At 39.8% G+C, this 24,959-nt stretch overlaps 1 protein-coding gene across 1 annotated transcript; it reads left to right on the top strand.

Moving 5' to 3' along the window:
• Positions 1 to 1,157: 1,157 nt before the first annotated feature.
• Positions 1,158 to 23,698, top strand: LOC117402434 (interferon-induced very large GTPase 1-like). The gene is made up of 9 exons (XM_034003568.3): positions 1,158 to 1,197; positions 3,075 to 3,180; positions 3,511 to 3,870; positions 5,370 to 5,486; positions 12,359 to 14,137; positions 14,223 to 14,495; positions 14,964 to 15,236; positions 15,568 to 15,840; positions 18,017 to 23,698. The coding sequence occupies exons 2-9, from the start codon at positions 3,126 to 3,128 to the stop codon at positions 22,735 to 22,737; spliced, it is 7,851 nt and encodes a 2,616-aa protein (XP_033859459.3). The 5' UTR covers positions 1,158 to 1,197; positions 3,075 to 3,125; the 3' UTR covers positions 22,738 to 23,698.
• The last annotated feature ends 1,261 nt before the right edge of the window (positions 23,699 to 24,959 follow it).

Raw genomic sequence — 24,959 nt, 5'->3', positions numbered from 1 at the left:
CATTTACAATGTTGTTAATAAATATATATATATGTTGTTAATATATATGTTGTTAATATATATATATATATATATATATATATATATATATATATATATATATATATATATATATATATATATATATATATATAACCTGCAAGTAATATCATGTAGGCTTGTATTACCAAAAAAAAGAAAGAAAAAAGTCGTTTTTAACCAAGACAAAACAGGTTGCTCAAGTAAGTAAGTATATATATAGTCTAACGAATTAATACTTGGTGTGTTAACTATGCAACCGACTTGTTATATAAACGAAATTAGACAGCCGACAATATCATGGCTGTATTATTTGGTATCCCCTATATATTTCAAGCTGTGGTGCTGCTAGAAATGTCAAACTCACACAGTGTGTTTACCATGCCCCATTGTCACACTCCAATGGTTTGATTGACATTGGGTGTACTTACAGGAAGAAACACTGGCTACCAAATAATACAGCCATAGACTACGGTATTTATTTGATGACTGTGTGTTGTGTGTGTACTGTATATAAAATACATATATAAACACGTATCTGTAAACAATAACGTTATATCTAATACATTATGCATTTTAATATCATCTACACGACTTTTTGTTGGCATAACAGGTACGAGGCATAGCGCCACAACATTAAATTAATTCTCACGTTACTCATTAGAAAACGTTCGTGATCATTTACTTTCAAGTTTAATATATATATATATATATATATATATATATATATATATATATATATATATATATATATATATATATATATATACATGCTACTTTCAAATCAGCACAGTCGTTTATATAACAGGTCGGTTGCACGACACCGGCACTCCCTACTGGAGGCTGGCTCAGTGTTTAGTTATTATTTCTATGTTTCTATTATCACTCGCTGATCTGATTTGTTAGTACTCACTGTGCATGTAGTTATATACCGTTTGTATACTGCAGCTGTTCTTTGCAAACCAGTTGTGTTTCGCCTAGTGTTTAATAATATGTACTGCTAGTGGCGTTCCTGATTTCTTAGAAAACGAAAGTAAGTTAGAAACTTTCTTTTTCTAAGAAATCAGTACCCGGTGTATTGTAGTTGCGTCTGCTCTTGTGTAATGCTGTCAGTTTAGTTTCTCATTCTGCTCTGCACACCCGGACTGAACAGACACCCTCCTATTTCCAGCTTTCAAGGTACAGCTTAGAAATCTATTGGGTTTAACCAAGCTCAACTTTGTAATGTTATTTAAAAAAAAAAAAAAAAAAATCCATAATAATGAATTGCAATGCTTATGGTACTACAGACGGACAGTTCCTTTAATTTTGGGCATGACTAATTATAAGAGGTGATTGTGTGTATGTTGATTCAGAAAGAAAGAATGAAGTGTAGTTTCTTTCTTATATACAATCGAATTCATAGCACGTTTCAGTTAGTTTATTTAAGCTACAGGTTTGGCTAATAATACCATTATAAGACGCATAACCAGGGGCGCCAGCATTGAACATTCTCTGGCCCAAACACCATCATGAATGAGAAAAAACAGTAATTGGGCCAGTTTACAACGAGATAGCGTTGCGTTGATTTGTGAACATCGTTTTTATTCTTAAAATAAATTATACAAAATGTGCAATGCAGGTATTTGTAAAGCACAGCACGGATTCATAGCAGTCTGAAATGTTGATCCACTTAGTCTCATTTTATATAATAAAGTGTGTAACGTTGCGTTCGTCGTTTTCACTTAAACTTTTGTGTTTTAAAAGTGGTTAAAGGCTTAACGCTAACCGAATTGCTCAGCTGCCAGCTTCCGATATCCCAATTAAGTAAACATTTCACAGTTAACTACGGCTACATTAAACAAACAGCGGTACAACATCATTAAAAAATCATCTAGGGCCATCAGACTACTCCTTATTTCAGATCATTGAAAAAAAAAGTAATGTATTGCATGGGCTTTGCAAAAAGAGCCAGGGGTAAGAATGCAGTTTAACTCTTTAGATCGTCCATCCGAATACATCGCACCAGATTTGATACATACTTACAATCTCGAGTTAAATTTGATACATTTCACCTGCTTTCCACAAATAATGACACTTTGTATCAAATATAAACCAATTAACATAAATCGCCAAATACGCACCACAGCTCTGTGAATGTCAAAAGTGGAAATATGTAGCAACGTTTTAAACAACACGTTTACCCAGCTAATCACGAATAAAATAAAAGGGGTTAGCGTCTCGCTTTCATCTAGGTAATTTGTCAACACCAGACTTGGGGCTTAAGAACATAAGAAAGTTTACAATTTACAGTTTAAGTTTACAGTACAACAGTGCCTCCTATTTTCTGTTCTGAATGCACCTTATGAGTTATCAGGTCCCTAAATCTGTTTTATTAAGGTAATAGGACGGAAAGGTAACAATATGTTGATGCACGTGCGTCATGACAAATACATATTTATTTATTTATTTACTGATTGATTCATATTGTGTCTGGTTGCTAACTTCGTCTTGTGTGGTGTAATATATACGTACACCACGCATTGGTGGAGCCCCCTTGTGGTGCATTTGTGTGGGACCTGTAGTGGAATGTGGAAGCGAGAAGGGTTTTTTTTTTTTTTTAGCATTCAACAATAAACCGTTGTGATTCGTTCATCCAGACTGTTATTGTTATTTAAATCCACGTAGACATCTATTACATTTTTTTTGCTTTTTATAAAAGTCAGCATCATGTTTTAATCTTTGTGTTTTATTTTGTGTTGTGTGTATCTTGTAGAATTTTCACGTGTTTGAGATGTGATGTGAAATATGAGATTCTTTCATAGAAATTGCACGTACAATAAAATATATTTTCCCTCAAGCCTTTGGAACGCAATTATTTCTGTTTAGTTATTGTTCTATTGTATGTACATTGTATTTTTATCTACATACTAGCTTACATGCATTACTAACCAGGTATCAGCTCCCACAAATCCTGTAACTTGTATTTGCAAACACATTGCTGCATAACATTACAGCAGGTAATACTGCTGTGGGCGAGTTTTTGTTGCATTGACTGTTTTTTTCATTTATATTAGATTTGCAAACCATCTATTACATGGACTTCTGAGAGATTCTAACTTCAGCCAATGGGTGTTCTTGTGCACGCTGTATGTGGCGCCCTGATTCTTCTTTTAAGTGAAGGTAAGGTGATACTTCAGTTTAGATTGGATTTGTGTATGATGATGTAGATGTCCTCAGAGATCACGTTGTGTATGATGATGTAGATGTCCTCAGAGATCATGTTGTGTATGATGATGTAGATGTCCTCAGAGATCATGTTGTGTATGATGATCTAGATGTCCTCAGAGATCACGTTGTGTATGATGATGTAGATGTCCTCAGAGATCATGTTGTGTATGATGATGTAGATGTCCTCAGAGATCACGTTGTATATGATGATGTAGATGTCCTCAGAGATCACATTGTGTATGGTGATGTAGATGTCCTCAGAGATCACGTTGTTTCTCTTAGGGTGTTCACCTTTGTCTGGCTCTGAAGAGCCCCTCAGTGCTGTGTACCACGGTGATGTTGTGCTCAACTGCAGCTTCACTCTCAGCGGAGGTCAGAAGGATCTGTGTCTGAAGTGGTTGAAGGAGCGAGATGGGCAGATAGAGACTGTGCTGTCTTACTGCGGTGGCAGGGTGCAGAAGAACGAGGCCAGCGCCATCTACAGGGATCGAGCCTATCTCTACCCAGATGAGCTGATCTGGGGCAGTGCCCCCTTGTGGCTTCACGGCATTGAGATCTCAGATCAGGGCAAATATACCTGCTATGTGGAGGACAGAAAATTCGGGGACTCCGAACAGATGACAGTTACTGTGGAGGTGGAAGGTAAATGTGTGTTTGCTTGTATTTATTTATTTTTTATTTTTTTAGTTTGTTTATATACACTGAACACAAATATAAACGCAACATGTAAAGTGTTGGTCCCATGTTTCATGAGCTGAAATAAAAGATCCCAGAAATTTTCCGTACGCACAAAAAGCTTATTTCTCTCAAATTTTGTGCACAAATTTGTTTACATCCCTGTTAGTGAGCATTTCTCCTTTGCCAAGATAATCCATCGACCTGACAGGTGTGGCATATCAAGAAGCTGATTAAACAGCATGATCATTACACAGGTGCACCTTGTGCTGGGGACAATAAAAGGCCACTAAGAAATGTGCAGTTTTGTCACACAACACAATGCCACAGATGTCTCAAGTTTTGAGGGAGCATGGAATTGGCATGCTGACTGCAGGAGTGTCCACCAGAGCTGTTGCCAGAGAATTGAATTCTGCACAAACTGTCAGAAACCGTCTCAGGGAAGCTCATCTGCGTGCTCGTTGTCCTCACCAGGATCTTGACCTGACTGCAGTTCGGCGTCATAACCGACTTCAGTGGGCAAATGCTCACCTTCGATGGCCACTGGCACACTGAACAAGTGTGCTCTTCACGCATGAATCCCGGTTTCAACTGTACCGGGCAAATGGCAGACAGCGTGTATGGCATCGTGTGGGCGAGCGGTTTGCTGATGTCAACGTTGTGAACAGAGTGCCCCATGGTGGCGGTGGGGTTATGGTATGGGCAGGCATAAGCTACGGACAACGAACACAATTGCATTTTATCGATGGCAATTTGAATGCACACAGATACCGTGACGAGATCCTGAGGCCCATTGTCCTGCCATTCATCCGCCGCCATCACCTCATGTTTCAGCATGATAATGCACGGCCCCATGTCGCAAGGATCTGTACACAATTCCTGGAAGCTGAGAATGTCCCAGTTCTTCCATGGCCTGCATATTCACCAGACATGTCACCCATTGAGCATGTTTGGGATGCTCTGATTGTTTTCTGATCCACGCCCCTACCTTTTTTTTTAAGGTATCTGTGACCAACAGATGCATATCTGTATTCATGTTGCATGTTGCGTTTATATTTTTGCTAAGCATCTGTGAAGTTTGATCTAAGAAAAATAATTCTCTGAATTAAATTTTTGTATTTCGTTTTAAACATACCGGTTTTGATCACTAAAGCTAATGTCAAAGCAGGTGATTACCACTATGTGGGCACAAACAGATTTTTGGTAATGGGTTTTTATGCCTGTCTGACTGCCAGGTGCTGGAAAAAAATGTGGGTCACATTATCAAGATCACCTAAGAGATTGTGAAGACAGGGCACACACTAATCTCATCCAAGCAGGTCTTATCAAAGAGCATAATGTAGAAAAACTGCACTTGGTAAAAAAAAACAGTTAAAACAGGTAACATGTAGAAAAGCATATCTATAATATTGTAAACAAATAAACAAACAAAAAACAATAATATGTTATTTTTCTTTTTAAATCAGGTGAAAATCAAAGAGAAACACAAAGCATCCTTCCTTTTGTTATTGGAGTGGCAGTGCTTTTGGTTATTGCACTAATAGGAGTCCTCGGTGTGCTGAAACCAGTTAACCTTCAGATCGGTAAGTTAACGAGAGATCACTAAGAAGGCAAGACGATCAAAATAACTTCCCTGCAGTACTGAAACCACCCGCTCTTAACTTTCCTCAAACCTCCCAGGGCTAACTTCCCTGAAGTGGATCAACGTTGAGAAGCGGGCAGCTGCTGCGAAGTTCAGGGTAGTTCAGGGAAGCACAGCATATGCAGATTTAATATGGGTTAGGAGAGGAGAAAGAAAACCAGTTGCTGTGCACGTTTTCCACCTCCAATAAATCATATAATGATTCACATTTATCTAGATTTACAAACAACCAAGAAAAAGGCATTCCACAATTAAATATGGACAGGAAGAAATCAGAACTATGACTCGCTATTCTTTACACACACTTGCCCCAGTAAGTGCACTGTGCTGATGGTCTGTACTATAATACAATGTTCCGATTCCTGACCCATGCCAGCAGCTCAATGGATAAGTAAGTTGCCTCCTATCCTTACCACTACCTTAGTACACAGATGGAATCTGATCTAATCAGCTTCTTTCTTCTTTGTAAAGGATTACTCATTCAATTTAATAGTGACATCTTATGTTTACATATTGCATGTGTGTAGATTTGGGAATTGTCAATCTTGTCATAGATTAATTTTGTTTCAGGACATCTATATTCTGTAGATTATGCACCAGAAGCCTCACGCATTGGAAGGTACCTTAAATATAAAGTGCAACAAAATCATCCTTTTACATGAGCAATGCATGTCACGCATGAAAAAAAAGGGAAACATTTTTGGCAGGAATATCTTATAATTGAATTATAAAATGGGTATTTTAAATACTCTATCCTGATTGGTCAAAACAGGTCACATGGGGGTGTTAATATTACAGCATATCACCATGGGTCGGCACTTTTTTCCAAAAACGTGCAAATCACTGGCAGATATCCATACGCCACTAGAATTTAAAAAGTATTCAAATAAATTCAAAACTCGCCATTCTGATCGCTCTGTTCCTTCTTCCTGAACTACGGTGTTTCCTTATCCCATTTTGAAAATAGTTTAAAAAATATCTCTTAAACTCCAGCTTTTCACTGAAGATTTGGGTCCCTCTTAAAAGAGACTTTGGGTTTAAAATATGTTTTGTTGCCATTGCTCCCGGTCTGTCCGTTCTTCAGTCTGCCTGCCTGCTGCCACTGGACCCACCCCCTGCGCAGCTGTGTGATCTGATGCTGAACATTTATAAATTCATCTCGACTATTCCTGCCATACCTTTTAAATGTGTCCAGGTACGACGGTATCATGTCTTCTGCTGTGCCCTGCATTGTTTTAAATTGTTTCTTAACACTGGCCCAGTAGTTCTCCACGTTGCCAAGCTGTAAATTGCAAAGTCAGTTTGATAAGTAACCGGGTATTCCATGCAAATAACGTCTACTACAACCAGTGCAACAGGTTGCCAACATTTCTAGAGCAAAATAGGTTTTATGGGTGTGATTCGCCAAGTATTTTGGTCGCAAATATCTATGGCTTTACAGTATTTTTTGTAAAGATAGTTGATGTACCATAACTAGGCTTGCTACTATTCAATTTTTATTTTTTTGCCAAATCGATGATTAATATGGAAGGATTTACTGTTTTTTTATTTTTATTTTTTAATTTTTCAATTGGTCACAGCGGAGCTACCTTGCATAGATAAAGATCCTACACAAATTAAAAAATGGTCTCAAATAAGCCGTAGAAAAAGAAATATAAAAGTGGATTACACAGACTTGTATAGCATAGATTTACAAGTAAAAATAATATGCACAGAACAAAACAGTAGATAGCTGAACAGAACTAACATGCACTTATTATCCAGAGTCAGAGCTCCACCCCTCTACTGCTTCAGCATAGCTGGAGTCACTGAAGGCAAGGCAGACGGGCCCGCTTCGTCCTGCCGTGGAGACTTCAGCCGTCGTTCAGGGTTAACGTCCCATTTTCAAATCAAACTAGTAACTGTCACCGTATATACCTATATAATAGCAAAAGCTTACCTACACCTTAACCCGTTAATTTCGAAGTAGGCGCTTTGAATGACAGGCGCTGTAGCTGTCAAATGAAAGTGCACAGTCAGTGCAGGTTTGATGATTGATAGTCATTTAAACGAATGAGAGCATTCTAGTGCTGCTTCAGTCAATGAGATCTGTCAGAACAGGATGAAATGACTGATGGTGAAACTACAGTAGCCACTGAGATGACTGACAGCGACCCCCAGCCATTCAGAGCAGAACGGAGATGGGACAGACAGCAAGTATAAAAACTACACAAACTAGAGATGATTTCTAAATCATAATTTTGGCAAGAATATATATATATATACACACAGTAATCCGTTGCATATCCGCCCTAACAATTTATCCGCCATGATCAAGCTCGTCAGCAATGTTAATTTATTGTTGAACAGAGAAGATTAGTTCAGTACGCGTTCATCATATCACCAAATTCAACGTGTGTTGCACATATACAGCAAAAAATGTTTTGAAACTGTCCAAAATATTTACTTGGGGGCTAAGAATGAAAAATGTAAAGAAAAACAATTCCATTTTTGATATGGAAATTGTCAAAATAACTGGAAGGTAAGAATTTACCAGTCAGGATAATGCCATTTAAATACTATACAGTACTGTTAAACTGTATCTGTTGGTAATGTGGTTTATTCTAATGCAGCGGTTTTCAAACTGGGGAATGCAAGAAAAATTCTGAAATGGCGGACAATGTATTTTATTTAGTACCACTTGCCAATCTATTGCAAACTTTTGTCATGTAATCAACATTTAATCGCTAACACCAGACTGATGTGCTGTGACAGAGCATTCAGTGCACACATGATTGATTTACATATTAAATATGTACGTAAATATGTACGTGTATGTAAATAAGCCCTGTTGTTTAAATGTCATATAAACAGTTGGGCGGTTACTGCAGTCTGTCTTTGGGATAAAAAAAAAATATTGTTATTTAATATTATTTTTTAATTTGCATCAGTACTGTACATTTTAGTCATAAAGCATTAAAAAATGCCAATAACATGTTTTTGTAATGAGGTCAACTGTAGAGATGCGTGGGTAGTGAACTTTTCTTTGCCTTCTTATCTGTAATTGTGTTTTCAATAAAAATACTTGATTGCCATTTGCTATCACGGAATAGTCCTATGTAATTTCTGAGTGATTGAGGCTAACACGGAGGCTTTGTTGATTTTAATTAATTACTAATTACAATAAAATGATGTTGATGTTTCCAAAAACTATAAACCTGTTTGAGGGACTATTTTTTATCCAAAAGTAAATATAATATATATTTTTTCCATTGTAATACTGTAACTTTTATAATTGTATCCATCACACACTCATAGGCTTGTGCGTTTTGTTGTGTCATGTTATTGCACAGACCTTTTTTCTGTTTTCATTTTATTATGACTCAGATGGGGGTACGCGGTGGATTACATATTTGGAAAGCTTAAAAAGATTGAAAACCCCTGTTCTAATGTGATTTGGTACAATGAATATCCTCAACTCAGTGATACACCAGCATCACTGTGACACATTTCCCAATATTTTCCCCAGAAGTGACAGTGAGTATTGTAGAGACACCTTAGTTGTATCTACAGCTTTACAGTTTTATTTTTTGTTCTTCAAAAACAAAAGGTCAGTAAACTCTGTTGGCATATTTAAAACAAACAAAAATAAGAAATGGTGGTTGGTTCTGAATCATCAAACATATTGAAGAAAATGTCCACCTAAAATTTTGAGAGGGGGCCACATTGACCCTCAGTCTGTAAGGCCTGGAGCAAACGCTGCCCTTGCTCTGGCCCCACCGCATATATTGTGAGGGTGTGGGTGCACACAGACGAAGCAGACAGTAGATTCCAATATATAAGGAGGCTGTGTGGTCCAGTGGTTAAAGAAAAGGTCTTGTAACCAGGAGGTCCCCGGTTCAAATCCCACCTCAGCCACTGACTCCTTGCGTGGCCCTGAGCAAGTCATTTGTGCGCTGTCTTTCGGGTGAGACGTAGTTGTAAGTGACTCTGCAGCTGATGCATAGTTCACACACCCTAGTCTCTGTAAGTTGCCTTGGATAAAGGTGTCTGCTAAATAAACAAATAATAATAATACAAGTTTTTTCTTAAACTTCACAAAAGAAAAAAAAAACTTGCTCAGTTTTATAAAAAAAAAAAAACAATCATGGTTGCGAGAGGAGTTATAAAAAAAAATAAACAGTTCAAACAGGATTCGTTTAACAAAAAAAAAAAAACTCAGTTAACCATGTCCAGTCGGTGAATAAGTAGTTGGTTTCTGGGTTTTACCAGGTCGTTTATTGGCTTCAGCCTGTCCCCTAGCATGGAAAAACCAGCGGTGTCTCTTTCCACTTCGCTGTATTTACTTCCAACAGCACCGGCCCAGGAAAGAAGATCGCAGTCGCAAAGGCAGTTTCAGCTTCTCTTTGGTATTCCCGTTCAGTCCTAGGTGTAGATAAACTCACGCTGCTCACTGGTCAGAAGCCAACCTTGACTGGCTGTAAAGGCCTTCTTTTAAAGGTGCTGAATCATCTAGGAATTGGACGGTTACAAGCTACGGGTGCGGGCCAATTAAGGCTAATGAGAATTAATCATGGTATAACCCTGATCCCCTACCTAACCACACCTGCAGCCTGTTTGCCCGTTAACTCCTTGACGTCATGGCAGGAAAGTACACTGACCACAGGTCTTTCAGTCTGTTATCTGCAACACCTGTGGGCTCGTTCCTAGCCTACCATGAACGCCTCCTGCTGGTGAACCTGTGAGCTGGCTTATTATATATATATATATATATATATATATATATATATATATATATATATATATATATAATATATATATATATATATATATATATATATATATATATATATATATATATATATAAATATATATATATATATATATACAGTATATATATATATATATATATATATATAGTAACACAGCAGGGAGGGGGTTAAAATCCTCCCTGCATAAAACATGTGTGCCTGCACATTTTGTTAATAGTTTAATTGTATCGTTTTATTGTTAATTATCCCCTGGACCTGGTAATAACTGTAAATTAGGACCAGGTGCAGGGTATTTAAGAAGTGCAGTCAGTCTGCACAGGGCTGCTGAGTAGGAGACAGAAGGTGTGCTCTGTTTTCGAGCAGTCAAGATAAAAGTGCATGCAGTGTAAACCTGTGTGGTTTTGTTTGAATCTTTTGTTTGTGTTACAGGTAAACGACTTAGCTGTCCTGTTTTATAGATTAGGTTCCTGTTTTGTGTTTTAGTTATTGCTCGAATAGAGCTAGGTGTTTGTTTTTGTTTATTTTTTTTAAAAAAAATAGCACGTCAGCGCATTTGAAAATCCATTTCAGTGTCCTGGGTCAATTTTTAAAGGGGTAACAAACTACGATTGGTGAAAATCATTTACATGTGGTGGCAGCGTGTGTGGGCGCCCCTATGACCCAGAGAAAAATTGATTTGGAAGAGTTGATTGACAGGATCAATCAGAATACCGCTGCTCAGAAAGCAGAACGAGAGATGGGAGAGAGATCTGGGGTTGGCCCCGTTGGAAACAAGGGAGCGGGAGCCAACAGAGCTGGAGCTGCTGCTCCAAAAGTGGGAGCAGGCAAGAGAGGCACGACTGTCTGCAGCCCCGGCGAGAGAAGCGCCAAGGTCTCCTGCACCAGAGGAGATGGTGCTGTGTCCTGAGCAGGAGGTGTCCTTCCCGGAGCCAGAGGAAGGGCAGCCGGGAGAGCAAGAGGTACCGCCACCGGCTACAGACAAGGGGAAGGAGGTGGGGAGCCCAACACCACCACAACAACAACAACCACCCCTGCGGTCCAGTCCGGTGCTGCCAGGTATGGTCCCTTGCCCCTTGCTCCTGGACACCCTGCCGGTCTGCCTAGACCTCCCTGCGCTAGACCTGGAGCCCAGGAGCCTGCACCATCGGCCACAGCTCTGCCCCTGGTTCCCTATTCCGCTCTCCCCAAGCACCCAGACGTCGCTAGGCTGCTGCCAGACTTCGCTGGTGCTCCCTCTGTTCGCTGCTTCGCTTCCCCTGGGTGATCGGACATCACTGCGCCGGTCCCCAGGTGAAGACCTCTGCCCGCTGCTGCAGTCTCCTGTTTCCCGGCCGTCGCTTCAGTCGCCCCTGTCATCCCGGTGGGGTCCCGTGTCGCTGGGTCGCGGTCCCTCCCTGGAAGCGCCAGGGGGACCGACCCACCCTCAAGCCCGCCCGTGGAAGAGGGCGAAGATTAGAGAAATCATGATTGGAGGGTGGGTGGTCTTTTAAGGGTGGAGGGAAGTGGCCTTGGAATGGCTGGTCAGTGTTGCAGACTTGGGGGGAAGGATGTGTAACACAGCAGGGAGGGGGTTAAAATCCTCCCTGCATAAAACATGTGCACCTGCACATTTTGTTAATAGTTTAATTGTATTGTTTTATTGTTAATTATCCCCTGCACCTGGTAGTAATTGTAAATTAGGACCAGGTGCAGGGTATTTAAGAGGTGCAGTCAGTCTGCACAGGGCTGCTGAGTAGAAGGAGACAGAAGGTGTGCTCTGCTTCCGAGCAGTCAAGATAAAAGTGTGTGTAGTGTAAACCTGTGTGGTTTTGTTTGAATCTTTTGTTTGTGTTACAGGTAAACGACTTAGCTGTCCTGTTTTATAGTTTAGGTTCCTGTTTTATGTTTTAGTTGTTGCTTGAATAGAGCTAGGTGTTTGTTTTTGTTTATTTTGTTTATTAAAAATAGCGTGTCAGCGCATTTGAAAATCCATTTCAGTGTCCTGGGTCAATTTTTAAAGGGGCAATGAACTACGAGTAGTGAAAATCGTTTACAATATATATAAAATACATTTCTTCTGCAGGAACCTCAGAGGTGTCATCAGAGTCGATTACTGCAGGTCAGAGAACACAAGAGACTGAACTCCAGGTAGACATGAAGAAAAGTCAGGACAGCAACATCACTCACTCGACACAAGAACCCCTCTTCACAGAGGACACTGAAGACATGTCCAGCTCAGAGAGAACACAAGAGACTGAACTCCAGGTAGACATGAAGAAAAGTCAGGACAGCCACATCACTCATTCGACACAAGAACCCCTCTTCACAGAGGACACTGAAGACATGTCCAGCTCAGAGAGAACACAAGAGACTGAACTCCAGGTAGACATGAAGAAAACTCAGGACAGCCACATCACTCACTCGACACAAGAACCCCTCTTCACAGAGGACACTGAAGACATGTCCACTTCGGAGAGAACACAAGAGATTGAACTCCAGGTAGAAATGAAGAAAACTCAGGACAGCCACATCACTCACTCGACACAAGAACCCCTCTTCACAGAGGACACTGAAGACATGTCCAGCTCAGAGAGAACACAAGAGACTGAACTCCAGGTAGACATGAAGAAAACTCAGGACAGCCACATCATTCACTCGACACAAGAACCCCTCTTCACAGAGGACACTGAAGACATGTCCAGCTCAGAGAGAACACAAGAGACTGAACTCCAGGTAGACATGAAGAAAACCCAGGACAGCCACATCACTCACTCGACACAAGAACCCCTCTTCACAGAGGACACTGAAGACATGTCCAGTTCGGAGAGAACACAAGAGACTGAACTCCAGGTGGAAATGAAGAAAACTCAGGACAGCCACATCACTCACTCGACACAAGAACCCCTCTTCACAGAGGACACTGAAGACATGTCCACTTCGGAGAGAACACAAGAGATTGAACTCCAGGTAGAAATGAAGAAAACTCAGGACAGCCACATCACTCACTCGACACAAGAACCCCTCTTCACAGAGGACACTGAAGACATGTCCAGCTCAGAGAGAACACAAGAGACTGAACTCCAGGTAGAAATGAAGAAAACTCAGGACAGCCACATCACTCACTCGACACAAGAACCCCTCTTCACAAAGGACACTGAAGACATGTCCAGCTCAGAAAGAACACAAGAGACTGAACTCCAGGTAGACATGAAGAAAACTCAGGACAGCCACATCACTCACTCGACACAAGAACCCCTCTTCACAGAGGACACTGAAGACATGTCCAGCTCAGAAAGAACACAAGAGACTGAACTCCAGGTAGACATGAAGAAAATTCAAGACAGCCACATCACTCACTCGACACAAGAAACCGTCTTCACAAAGGACACTGAAGACATGTCCAGCTCAGAGAGAACAGTAGACACTGTGCCCATCATCCCAGATCTTCAAAACCTCCCTGAAGGTCCAGAAGACACTTCACTGCAGGTCATCTCCAGTCCTCCCTTGATTGCAGAAGCATCTACACTTGTTACTACAGTTTCAGTTCACGATATTGCTAAGATTACAGAAGATGTTCCATCCACTCCACCAGCTGCTGTGGCCCCCCCTGAACAGATCAAGATAAGTTCTGTGAAAACAAATTCAGTTTCTCTGAGCTGGGGCAAACCTGCAGGTATGGCAAAGGTCCCCCACTGCTTTAAAATAACCTACTGTAGCTCAGATCACCAAGGCAACATCACAGCAAAGTCAAATTCCACAGTTGTCACTAAGCTGAAATCCGGAAGAGAATACGTCTTCAGAGTCACCACAGTGCTGAAAAATGGTACCCAGAGCACATTTGTTTCAACATCTGCCTGTACAAGTAAGAACTACTTAATTACAAGTTTGCTTTTGATTATTAGTCCCAATCTACTCTATTTTTACAGTAGTTATCCTTTCTCTTGCAGATCCATCCCCTCCTGGAAACCTAAGGATAGACTCTGTGGAAATCGACTCTGTTTCTTTGAGCTGGGACAGTCCTGTTGGCATGAAAGAGATCCCACACAGGTTTAAAATAATCTACAACAGCTATGATAAGAGGCACCAAGAATCCATCACTGCAGCTTCCAATTCCACAGTCATCTCTAAACTGAGACCAGGAACCGATTACAAATTCAGAGTCTGCACAGAGCTGGCAAATAGAACTCTGAGCACGCCTGTTACTACATCAGTCTGCACAAGTAAGGATCAGAATACCTACAATAATTTACTCTGTAGGGACTCGGACTATGCAATATGGTCAGATGGAATGCTATTGTACTTTCTACCCACCTTAGAGATGTGTTATTCCAGATAGACAAATAGTGGTAGTTTATTACATCAATTACCAAGGGAGGTTACATTTTCCCGATTACTGAAGGAGACAAGAACTGTGCAACAATCGGGCGAACATCTGAACATCTGACCAGGTTCTCCATAGCATTCTCCTGGTGCCCTTCAGTTCTTTATGTAACAAAGGGCATTTTGAATGTTGCTCTAATGTCTACCCATAGTAATTTTCAGTTTAATAGTAGTACATTTGTAAACAATAAAAACAGCCAATGTAGTTGTTCACTGCAGTAGGACCACAGTGTGGCTGCAATACTGTATTCCCATAATACGTTTTCCAGCAATGGCCTTTAAGTTCTACCCTTTGTCCTTTCTCTCAGGACCGTCCCCTCCTGGAGAGGTAAGGATAGACTCGGTGGAATTTGACTCTGTTTCTCTGAGCTGGGATAGACCTGCTGGTTTGGCAGAGATCCCACACAGCTTTAACATTACTTACAGCAGCTCTGATAAGAAGCACAGAGACTCCATCACAACAAAGTCCAATTCCACAATCATACCTAAGCTGAAGCCTGCAAGAGACTACCTCCTCAGAGTCAGCACAGTGCTGGTGAACAGTACCCAGAGCAACACGGTCTCGACATCTATCTGCACAAGTAAAGAGTTTTCTTTTTTATAAGATGATATTCTAGAATTACAGTTAGACTATTAAAAATATATTAAAAAATAACACTTTCAAAATAATTGTATAGGAGAAAAGAAAATAGCATTTATCACCACAAAGAAGACATTTGAAAATTGGGCCGAATATCCCCCCACACACGCACATCTCCAAAAACAGAGTAAATTGATATCACCACAAAAACACCCATTGTTTTTTACTTATATTAACTGCCTTAATCATCACGCATCCTTGATTGATTTGGGTTCTCGGCACCCCACCGATTATTGGTCTCTAACATTACAACGCCTCTCCTTCTCTTGCAGAACCGGCCCCTCCTGGAAAGATAAAGATAGACTCGGTGGGACTTGACTCTGTTTCTCTGAGCTGGGGCAGTCCTGCTGGTATGAATGGGATTCCACACAGCTTTATCATCACCTACAGCAGCTCCGATGAAGGCGGTCGAGGCTCCAGCACAGCCCCATCCAATTCCACAGTCATCACTGAGCTGAAGCCTGGAAGAGAATACGTCTTCAGAGTCACCACAGCGCTGGAAAACGGTATTCAGAGCATGTCTGTTTCAACAACTGGCTGCACGAGTAAGGACTCTTTTTTACTTTTGATTTCTTTCTTTCTGTATATTATTTCATATTTTATCACTACAGTAAATGTAACATAATCAGTGCCCAATACAACCTCAGTTATTGGTAAAATTGGTGTAAAGGCCACCCCCAGTAAAGGCCACATTTTACAGTCCTAATTTGTTTCCATTGACTTTATTAGACCTTTACTATTAAGATTATTATGAATAACAGCCACCATTTGCAGTCAAATAAATCAAACTTCACTGACACAACCAATATTATTGCCAAATGTGAAATAAAAATCTGTTGCAATCTAATGTACTGGTAGCTCATTTGCTTATCGGAAGAAAAAAAAACATGGCCCTCCTTAAAAATAAAAAAAAAACGTAGAGAACACACTAAAGAATATGTAACTAGAAAAAACCAGCCCATTTCCAATAAGACTTGGACCTGATAATATTTTTTTGCTTAACTTACGTATATAAGTATAATTCTGTACAATTATCCATATGTATGTCACACTTACATTTTTACTTGTTTCTTGAACTGCTTAGGGAATTTTGATGAAACTTTGTTTACACATTCTTTAACATAAGTTATTGAGAGTAATGTAAAGCCCGCCGCACACAGCCTGACTCAAGCCGTCCCGACTCATCTCATCTCAACTGGCCGTACAGAGTTTGGATGAATCGTATCAGTGTGCGTGCACTTAAAACCAAGATTATGCAGATTTCAGTCGGGATGTCTTCAGATTTGAAGATTGAACATGTTGAATCTTTTTCAGATGCAGTTTCGTTCAGATGTGATCAGTCTGTCTGTGTGCAGTGGTTGCCGACCAAGACTGACTGAGACCGATTAGTCATAAGGGTGTCAACCAATGGTGAAACAGGTTTAAGTGACGTAGCTTGTCATGTAACTTGTCATACAGGATGGTGGAATATTGACAGCTTTAGTTCCACAGGTAAAAATACATTAGTCTTGAATTGCTCCGAGTGTCCCAAATTAAAAAAAATACCAGATATGTGCACATTTGAATCGTTTTTGTAGGCATTTACTAATCAAAGGTAAATTATCAATTTACCTTTTTATTATCAATCTACTGGCAGCGTATATTTTCTTACTGCGCAAAACAGAAGTAACCGGTGCGTCGATTTCCAATAGGTCACAAATCACAAGCCCCTAGATCCACGCACTGAGAAAAAAACGCCAAAATCAAAAAAAAAAAATCAACAGTTTGGATTTTATTTACAACAGGCTAAAGTGTAGTAGACAAACTATACAAAAAGCCAAACACTGCTTGAAACGTTTGCACGGTGTAAATGATCAATAGCTAAATTAATAGGCTAAGCGCTTCTTTTGGTTGCCTCGTGGCGCTGTCTCCACCGTCTAATCAGCATACGATGCCACTATGCTGGGCTAAGTTAATACAAAAATGTGTACAGGGCAGTATTAATTAAATTTGCATACATAGAAATCACCAAGATCTAGTTGTGGTCAGTAATTCAGTCTTAGAAGTGTGCGACACCCAGTCGTAAAAAACTGAACTGTAACGTCAAACCAAAACTGAGCAAAACTGATCGCAAAATCTGTGCATACTCAGATGAGATGAGTCGGGACGGCTTGTTGGGCTGTGTGCAGCGGGCTTAAGATGTACATCCATTCATAGACACTATCTTAGGAATCACTTCAAGAAACTCTACATTGCCATTTCATAGTATACTACTTTATGAATGTTGATATACTTCATTTTCATTATTATTATTATTATTTATTTCTTAGCTGACGCCCTTATCCAGGGCGACTTACAATTGTTACAAGATATCACATTATTTACATACAATTACCCATTTGTACAGTTGGGTTTTTACTGGAGCAATCTAGGTAAAGTACCTTGCTCAAGGGTACAGCAGCAGTGTCCCCACCGGGGATTGAACCCACGACCTTCCGGTCAAGAGTCCAGCGCCCTAACCACTACTCCACACTGCTGCCCTATTTTCAGCATTGAAGTAGACAAAAATATCTGAATTCCAAGGATTAGCATGAGTGATATTTATCACAGTGTGATTATTGCTGTTGAGAGTTCTTGTGTTGTCTAAAGCAGAGAATGACCCATGTATATGTATATTTTAGTATTTAATAAACAAGTAGGCTGATACACAAGTTGATTTTTCTTTAACTCTTTTTGTTGCAGAAACGCATCAAGAGGATTTTCTGTGCAAGCTGGGACTAGAGAAATACTTGACAAGGAAACTTGCATTGAGTACTGTCCTTGAGATTGGTACAGAGAATATTACAGATAAACCGATTAAGTCACTATCACAACTTCCTTGGTGCTTTCTGAAAAGTCTAATGATGGTAAATGTAACAGCTCGAAGTACCAAATGCTGTGTTGCTGAGACAAAGACAGACACAACACTGCAAGACCTTGATAGTTATCTTCAACTTTTGAGCAGTAATGATGCTCAAGACAGTAATACTCATGCAATCAACCCCCTTGATCTCATAACAGCGCTCTTCCTGTGCTCTGACAGCTTCCTACAGCAGGAAATAATGTTAAAAATGTCAATGTGCCAGTTTGCTGTACCTCTTCTGCTACCTGACTGTAACACCAATCAGTGTACATTAATGCTGTGGGCCATGCGAGACATTGTGAAGAAGTTTAGACCACGTTCATTAGTCGACTCAAAGGGGTTTATAGAAGAAAGTATAATCAGAACTGCCATGCCAATGATCTCTTTTGTCAGACTGGGTGACTGCAGTTTATCCAAGTCCCAGATTCTAAATAAGCTTCTTAGCAACCCACAGCAATACCATGATTTCTTTACCCATTGTGATATGAAATGTGGTGATGTTCCAAAGCAAATTTCTAATGGTCTAGTTGAAATAGGTTGGTACCTTCCATGTGGAAAGACAAACTTGGACATCTTTCCAGAACCTGTAGCTGTTGCCAACCTTCGTGGAGACATCAGTTCCTTCCAGGCACAATTTTCCATTTTAGGTCTGATATCATCAGCAGTCTTCATATTTTTTGACAGTATTACAGAGAGTGAGTGCAAATTCTTGACCTCTGTAAAAAACATTAAAGCCCAAGTGTTTCTGGTTGTGAATTCTCAGAGTAAAACTTTTCAAAATGTAACCCCTCTGAAAAACTTGGCTTCAAAGTTAAAATTAAATGGAGATCATATCTTATTAAAGAATAAGCAGATCAATGATGCAGACTTTGTGACAAAACTGCAGCTAACTATGAATGATATCATGAAAAACAGCCCACAGAAAATGACAATAGAAGGCATGTCTGATGTAGTACATGAACTGGGGATTCCTGTAGATGAAGCCTGCACTGCATGTCAGAATGCTAAAAAAAGAGCTGAAGAAATAACATCACAAATCAATGATGTTGTTCAGTATAAAGAGGATCAGTTGCCATTGCAAGGGAACCTTTGGAAGGAGCTGGCTAAAATAGAAAAGGAGGAGTGCAGATTGCGAAGGGCAGGTGACCAGTCTATTGAAAAGTACAAGACTAAACTGCAAAAAGAAAAGCAAAAACTGAGACAACAACAAATCAGTTGTAATATTTCTGAATCAATGCAGTGTTTCATTGCTGCCATATCCAATGAAAGCAAAGAAGAACGGACTTACTTTCTAAAGTGGATGAGGATGAACTTGGACGTTACAGCAAGAAAAAAACTCTCTGGCCTACGTGATGAATACAAAGAAAAGTGTTGCAAGTTCTCAGAGAACAAAGAGATAATTGCAGACCTGGATCGACAAATATCAAACAGCTCTTTAGGACTGGAACATTTCATGCGTGAGATGGGGCAGCTTTATGAAGCAGCGTGCTCACTTCCTGTCAAAGAAGAATCTCGGCAGCAATTTCAACACCTTCCCAGTTTGGGGGCTGATCTGCTGTTAGACGGCTTCCCTCTTGAGCTGGTGGATGGAGATGCATCAAATATCCCTGTAAGGTGGGTGACTGATGTTCTAACTGAGCTCCACAGGAAAGTCCAACACAAGAGCAGGGTGCTGGTGGTAACAGTGTTGGGAGTCCAAAGCACTGGGAAGTCTACACTCCTCAACACAATGTTTGGGGTTCAGTTTGCAGTTAGCAGTGGCAGATGCACACGAGGTGCCTTCATGTTGTTAATAAAAGTCAAACAGGACCTTAAAAAAGAGTTAAAATGTGATTTTATCTTGGTAATTGACACTGAAGGTCTAAAATCTCCAGAACTGGCACAACTTGAAGACAGTTATGAACATGACAATGAACTTGCAACACTGGTGGTAGGATTGAGTGACACAACTATAATAAACATCGCAATGGAAAACTCCACAGAAATGAAGGATATCTTACAGATCGTGGTGCACGCCTTTCTTAGAATGAAGGAAGTGGGAAAGAAGCCAAAATGTCACTTTGTGCACCAGAATGTGGGGGACGTGTCTGCTCATGACAAAAACGCAAGAGACAGGAAAATGCTTTTAGAACAGCTGAATGAGATGACACAAGCAGCTGCCAGAATGGAAAAGAAGGATATTGACAGAAAATTCACTGATATTATGGAGTATGATCCTGAAAAAAATAACTTGTACATTCCAGGTCTGTGGCATGGCAATCCACCAATGGCACCCGTGAACACCGGCTACAGTGAAACAGTCTATGAGTTCAAGAAGAGCTTGATTGAGGATTTAAAAAGCTGCAATGACCAGAAACCTCCTGCACAAATTACAGAGTTCTTGACATGGGTGGAAAGTTTGTGGAAAGCTGTTAAATATGAGAATTTCATCTTCAGCTTTAGAAATAGTTTAGTGGCAGAGGCTTACAGTAATCTGTGTGTTGCATTTAATAAATGGGAATGGTCCTTCCAAAAGCACATGTACAACTGGCTGGCAAAAGCTGAGACCAGGATTTCAAATACTAATAACCAGCACACAAACCTTGATGAGTTTCTCAGAAGATTAAAAGCCGAGGCCACTACTGAACTGACACTTCAAGAAGAGAAGACACTGGACAAATTGACAAAGTATTATGAAAATAAGGATGGGCATGTTAACCTTGTAGAAAGCTACAGAACAGTCTTTGAGAAGAGCATTAAAAGTCTTCGGATTGACATTGAAAACTCTTTGACAAACAAGTGCACAGCTGCTATTGGTTTGCAAAAAGGAATGAAGAAGGTGCGTGATATCAATGGAAAGCATAAAGCAATACTAGAGGAAAGAGTATTGAAACTGCTTGGAGAGTGCAGGCTAAGTAAGAGGCCTCTATCAGATGAGCAGCTGAAAGGGGAATTTGAAAAGATGTGGAAAGAAACTGTATCTGCACTGGACTTCAAAGGTATAGATAAACGAGACATTGTATTAGATGTTTATATCCAATTGAGAAAACAGTTAAAAAGGCATGGAGCTGCAGTTAAGATGGTCTTAAATGAGACCAGCGATTTGACTAAATATGGAGTGACACAGTTTGATATAACTGAGAAGCACTTTGATCGTGAATGGTACAGGACACTGACTGACTGTCTGTACAAAACTCACCACAAGGAGGATGCAAACATGATGTCACAATCCTTAATAGCAGAGTGCAGGAAGTTCGTAACAGACAAAAAAGGCAGCAAGACTGACTACCATGAGACGTACACCAGAGAGCTGTTAGAAATGATAGATGTCAAGCTCAAGGACATTGAGAAGACTAAGACCAATGCCCAGTTTGAAGTTGATCTAAAGCTTCACATCTGTGGATTTGCTGCCAGTGAATTTCAACAGATGCACATGAATTTTGTTAAAATCAATAACCCCAAGAAACATCTGGAAAAGTCTAAACCACAGTACTGTTCTGACTTCATAGATCTTTACCACGAGAAAGATCAGTGCCAAAAGAAAGCTGAAGAATTCACTGAGCGTTGCCTTGAACCTGCAGTGAGGGAGTATGTTGTTAAGACCCTTGGCATAGACATTGCTGATGAAATGCTCACTGGGAAGCACTCTGTGAAATACAGCACCCGCTCATTTTTCCAGTATTCCATTTTGAAGCAGCTGCTGGATGAGAAGAATTTTGAAAACTATGTGGCTTACATCATAAACTATGAGGATTTTGTCAAGAAGTGGATATCTGAGTGTATTGTAGAGCAGTTTTCAAAAGATAACGCCCTTTCAGATTTAGAAGTGAAACGTCTTAAGTCAATAACGAAGAAAATACAAGCAGCTATTGAAAAAGAAAAAAAAGTGGAGACACATGGTATCAAAACCATATCAATGTTTATTAAAAACATCTGCAGTATTCTAAACAATGATGTTGTGATTTCCACAGACGAGCTTGGATTAAAACTCATCCCGGATAAAGCGAGCACAGAGGAGTTCATCGGGCATCTTCAATATTATGTTGAACAAATGATGAACTCTCTAAGTGCTAAATTTTCTCAAGAATTGAATATTGAGGAGAAACTTATCAGTCTACCCTTCAACCCACAGGACGAGCTGTTCAAGAGGGTGTTTGGATGTGGAAAGCTGTGTCCATTCTGTAAGGTCCCCTGTGAAGCAGGAGGCAAGGCGCACAGCAAACATCACGCATCAGTGCATCGCCCCCAAGGGCTGGGGAGATACAGAAAATTAACCAACAACAAGCTAGTTGAGAATGTGTGCACCTCTGATGTATTCAGTGAAAGGCGATTTCGTAATGCAGACACAGAGGGGAAGTTTCATCCCTATAAAGACTATCATAAATTCTACCCTGACTGGAACATTGCCCCAGATACCAGTATTGAAGCCTCTGACTACTGGAAGTACGTGCTGACTACATTTAATGAAGACTTTGCAGAGGAATATAGTGCAAAGCCTGCTAATGTCCCTGAGGAATGGAAGAACATAACATATAAACAAGCAATGAAGAGCTTAAATGAGTTGTTTAATGTGAGCAGTTAGGCTGAAGTTGTAAAGGTCATGCTAAAATCAAACCTAATGATCTGATGGGGCAGAAAGTGAATCAAGTGGCAACAGTAAGAACACTCAGTTCTCTGTGTTAATGTCTCTTTTTCTAAAGGAGTGTTTTGAAAACAGACTTCTTGAGATTATCTCAAGTTGTATCTGTAAAAAAATTCCTTTCAGAGACAAAATCAACATTATTGGTGATGCCTGTAGATTATGTTTTCAACAGTATATTTTTCAACGTCACCAACTTTTCTCCTGTGGCCTTGGATTTTAAAACAAGACAAGTTAAAGTATTTGCTGTCATTACATAGATTGTTATACATCAGCTGTGCCTCCTAGTTTAATTTAGTTAATAAAACAAACTTTGTATCTCTGTACACTCTGATAAAATAAAATAAAACTTCTGCACGCAAACAAAAATATAATTACAAATACAATTTGTAAGCCTCTACATATTTTACTAGTATTAATTGTGCCTTAATATTCCTGACCTGCTTATAATGACTATATCAATATCTTCTTGAAGAATCTTTTTTTCTTTACAGTAATGTAAATGTAATTTAAGTATATGGTGATTTTAAAAAGTTATACAATAATGTAAACATATCATACAATGATTTCGCTTTGGGTTATTTGTTGGAAATAATGATGAATAAAAATGGGGTCTTGTATTTTAGATTTTTGATTTAATAGGAAATTTGATTTAATATGCTGTTTAATTATGGCAGCTATTTGCATAGAGAAAACAATACAAGTGAAATGCATTAATCTGCTAATGATTAATTATGATAGTACCTTACACACACTTGTGGTTCATGGGTCCTATGTGATGACATTGTTCATTTTTGTGTAAACTGAATCATTAGTTAAACCTTGTTTCTGTGCTGCCTGCTTGCCTTCACACCTGTTTTCAAATTTATTCAAATATACTGAATTAAAAATAAACTTTACTTAACTATCATTTTTGTAATTGTATGTCTGTAAAATGATTTCCCCAAACAATCCATATTGAAAGCAGTGTATACACAAACGGAAAGACCTCTGAATCGGCATACGTTATTATACTACGGGTTGCCCGCAGCGCGAAGCAGATTTACCAGCTGGTAGCTATTAATAGTTTATTGAATGAGGAAGCACATTTTGAATGCAGACCCTAAAAAACTGTTAAAAGATAAGGTACCTCTTGTATTGTGTTTTCTGTGATTCCATTATTATTATTTATTTCTTGGCAGACACCCTTATCCAGGGCGACTTACAATTGTTACAAGATATCACATTATATACATTATTTCACATTATACAGATATCACATTATTTTTTTTACATACAATTACCCATTTATACAGTTGGGTTTTTACTGGAGCAATCTAGGTAAAGTACCTTGCTCAAAGGTACAGCAGCAGTGTTCCCTACCAGGGATTGAACCCACGCCCCTCCGGTCAAGAGTCCAGAGCCCTAACCACTACTCCACACTGCTGCCCACATAGCCACCCATCAGCCAGAGTTTACCGTGCAGCTTAGTGTAGATGATGAATTGCTTCACTGTAGACCCCACTCTGACCTTTCCCCTGGGAGATCACCCCGAAATCAACAGGGTTAGAATCTCGCACATCCAGCACCAAGGCTCAGAACCCTTAACAATATTACTGAAATGACGAGTGAGTTACTCAGGATGTGATCAGGTCCCTCTGCTTTGCTTGATCTGAACTGATTGCGCTTTTCACTGTATGAGTAATTCAAACCCATAGGTTTAAGGAACAGCTCCTTCAAAAGAAAGTGTCAGGGGAACAAAAAGCACAGATACATCACGAAACAATTTACATTCTTGACTGGATACTTTGCGTGAGGTGTAATAAGATAAAAATGAGAATTGATACTGAGCTGTTTTGTTAAAAGGCAAAACTTCAATGAGGTAAGAACAGCATACACACTCATCATGCAATGGGCTACAAGTAGCGATGTATGTAATGCTTTTGGTCGCACACCTAAATTACAAATCAATGTGTCAGGTAAAGGAAACACCATGAATTGTTACAATCCTACAAAAGATTGGGTTGCTCAGCGACCAGAGGTGGAGGAGCCGGCGAGACCTGATCCTCTGCCTGACAGCGAGACCGCAGCTGAACCGGAGGCTGCAGCATCGGGAGGTGACACTGACCAGGAGGGAATGTTCAGGGCAGTGGTAAAGAAACGGCTGCAGAAGAAGAGAGGGTCCC

This window comes from Acipenser ruthenus, chromosome 10, assembly GCF_902713425.1.
Source record: "Acipenser ruthenus chromosome 10, fAciRut3.2 maternal haplotype, whole genome shotgun sequence".
Taxonomy (NCBI): Eukaryota; Metazoa; Chordata; class Actinopteri; order Acipenseriformes; family Acipenseridae; genus Acipenser; species Acipenser ruthenus.
The sequence above is the reverse complement of the archived record's forward strand: the minus strand, read 5'-3'. Positions and strand labels throughout refer to the sequence as shown.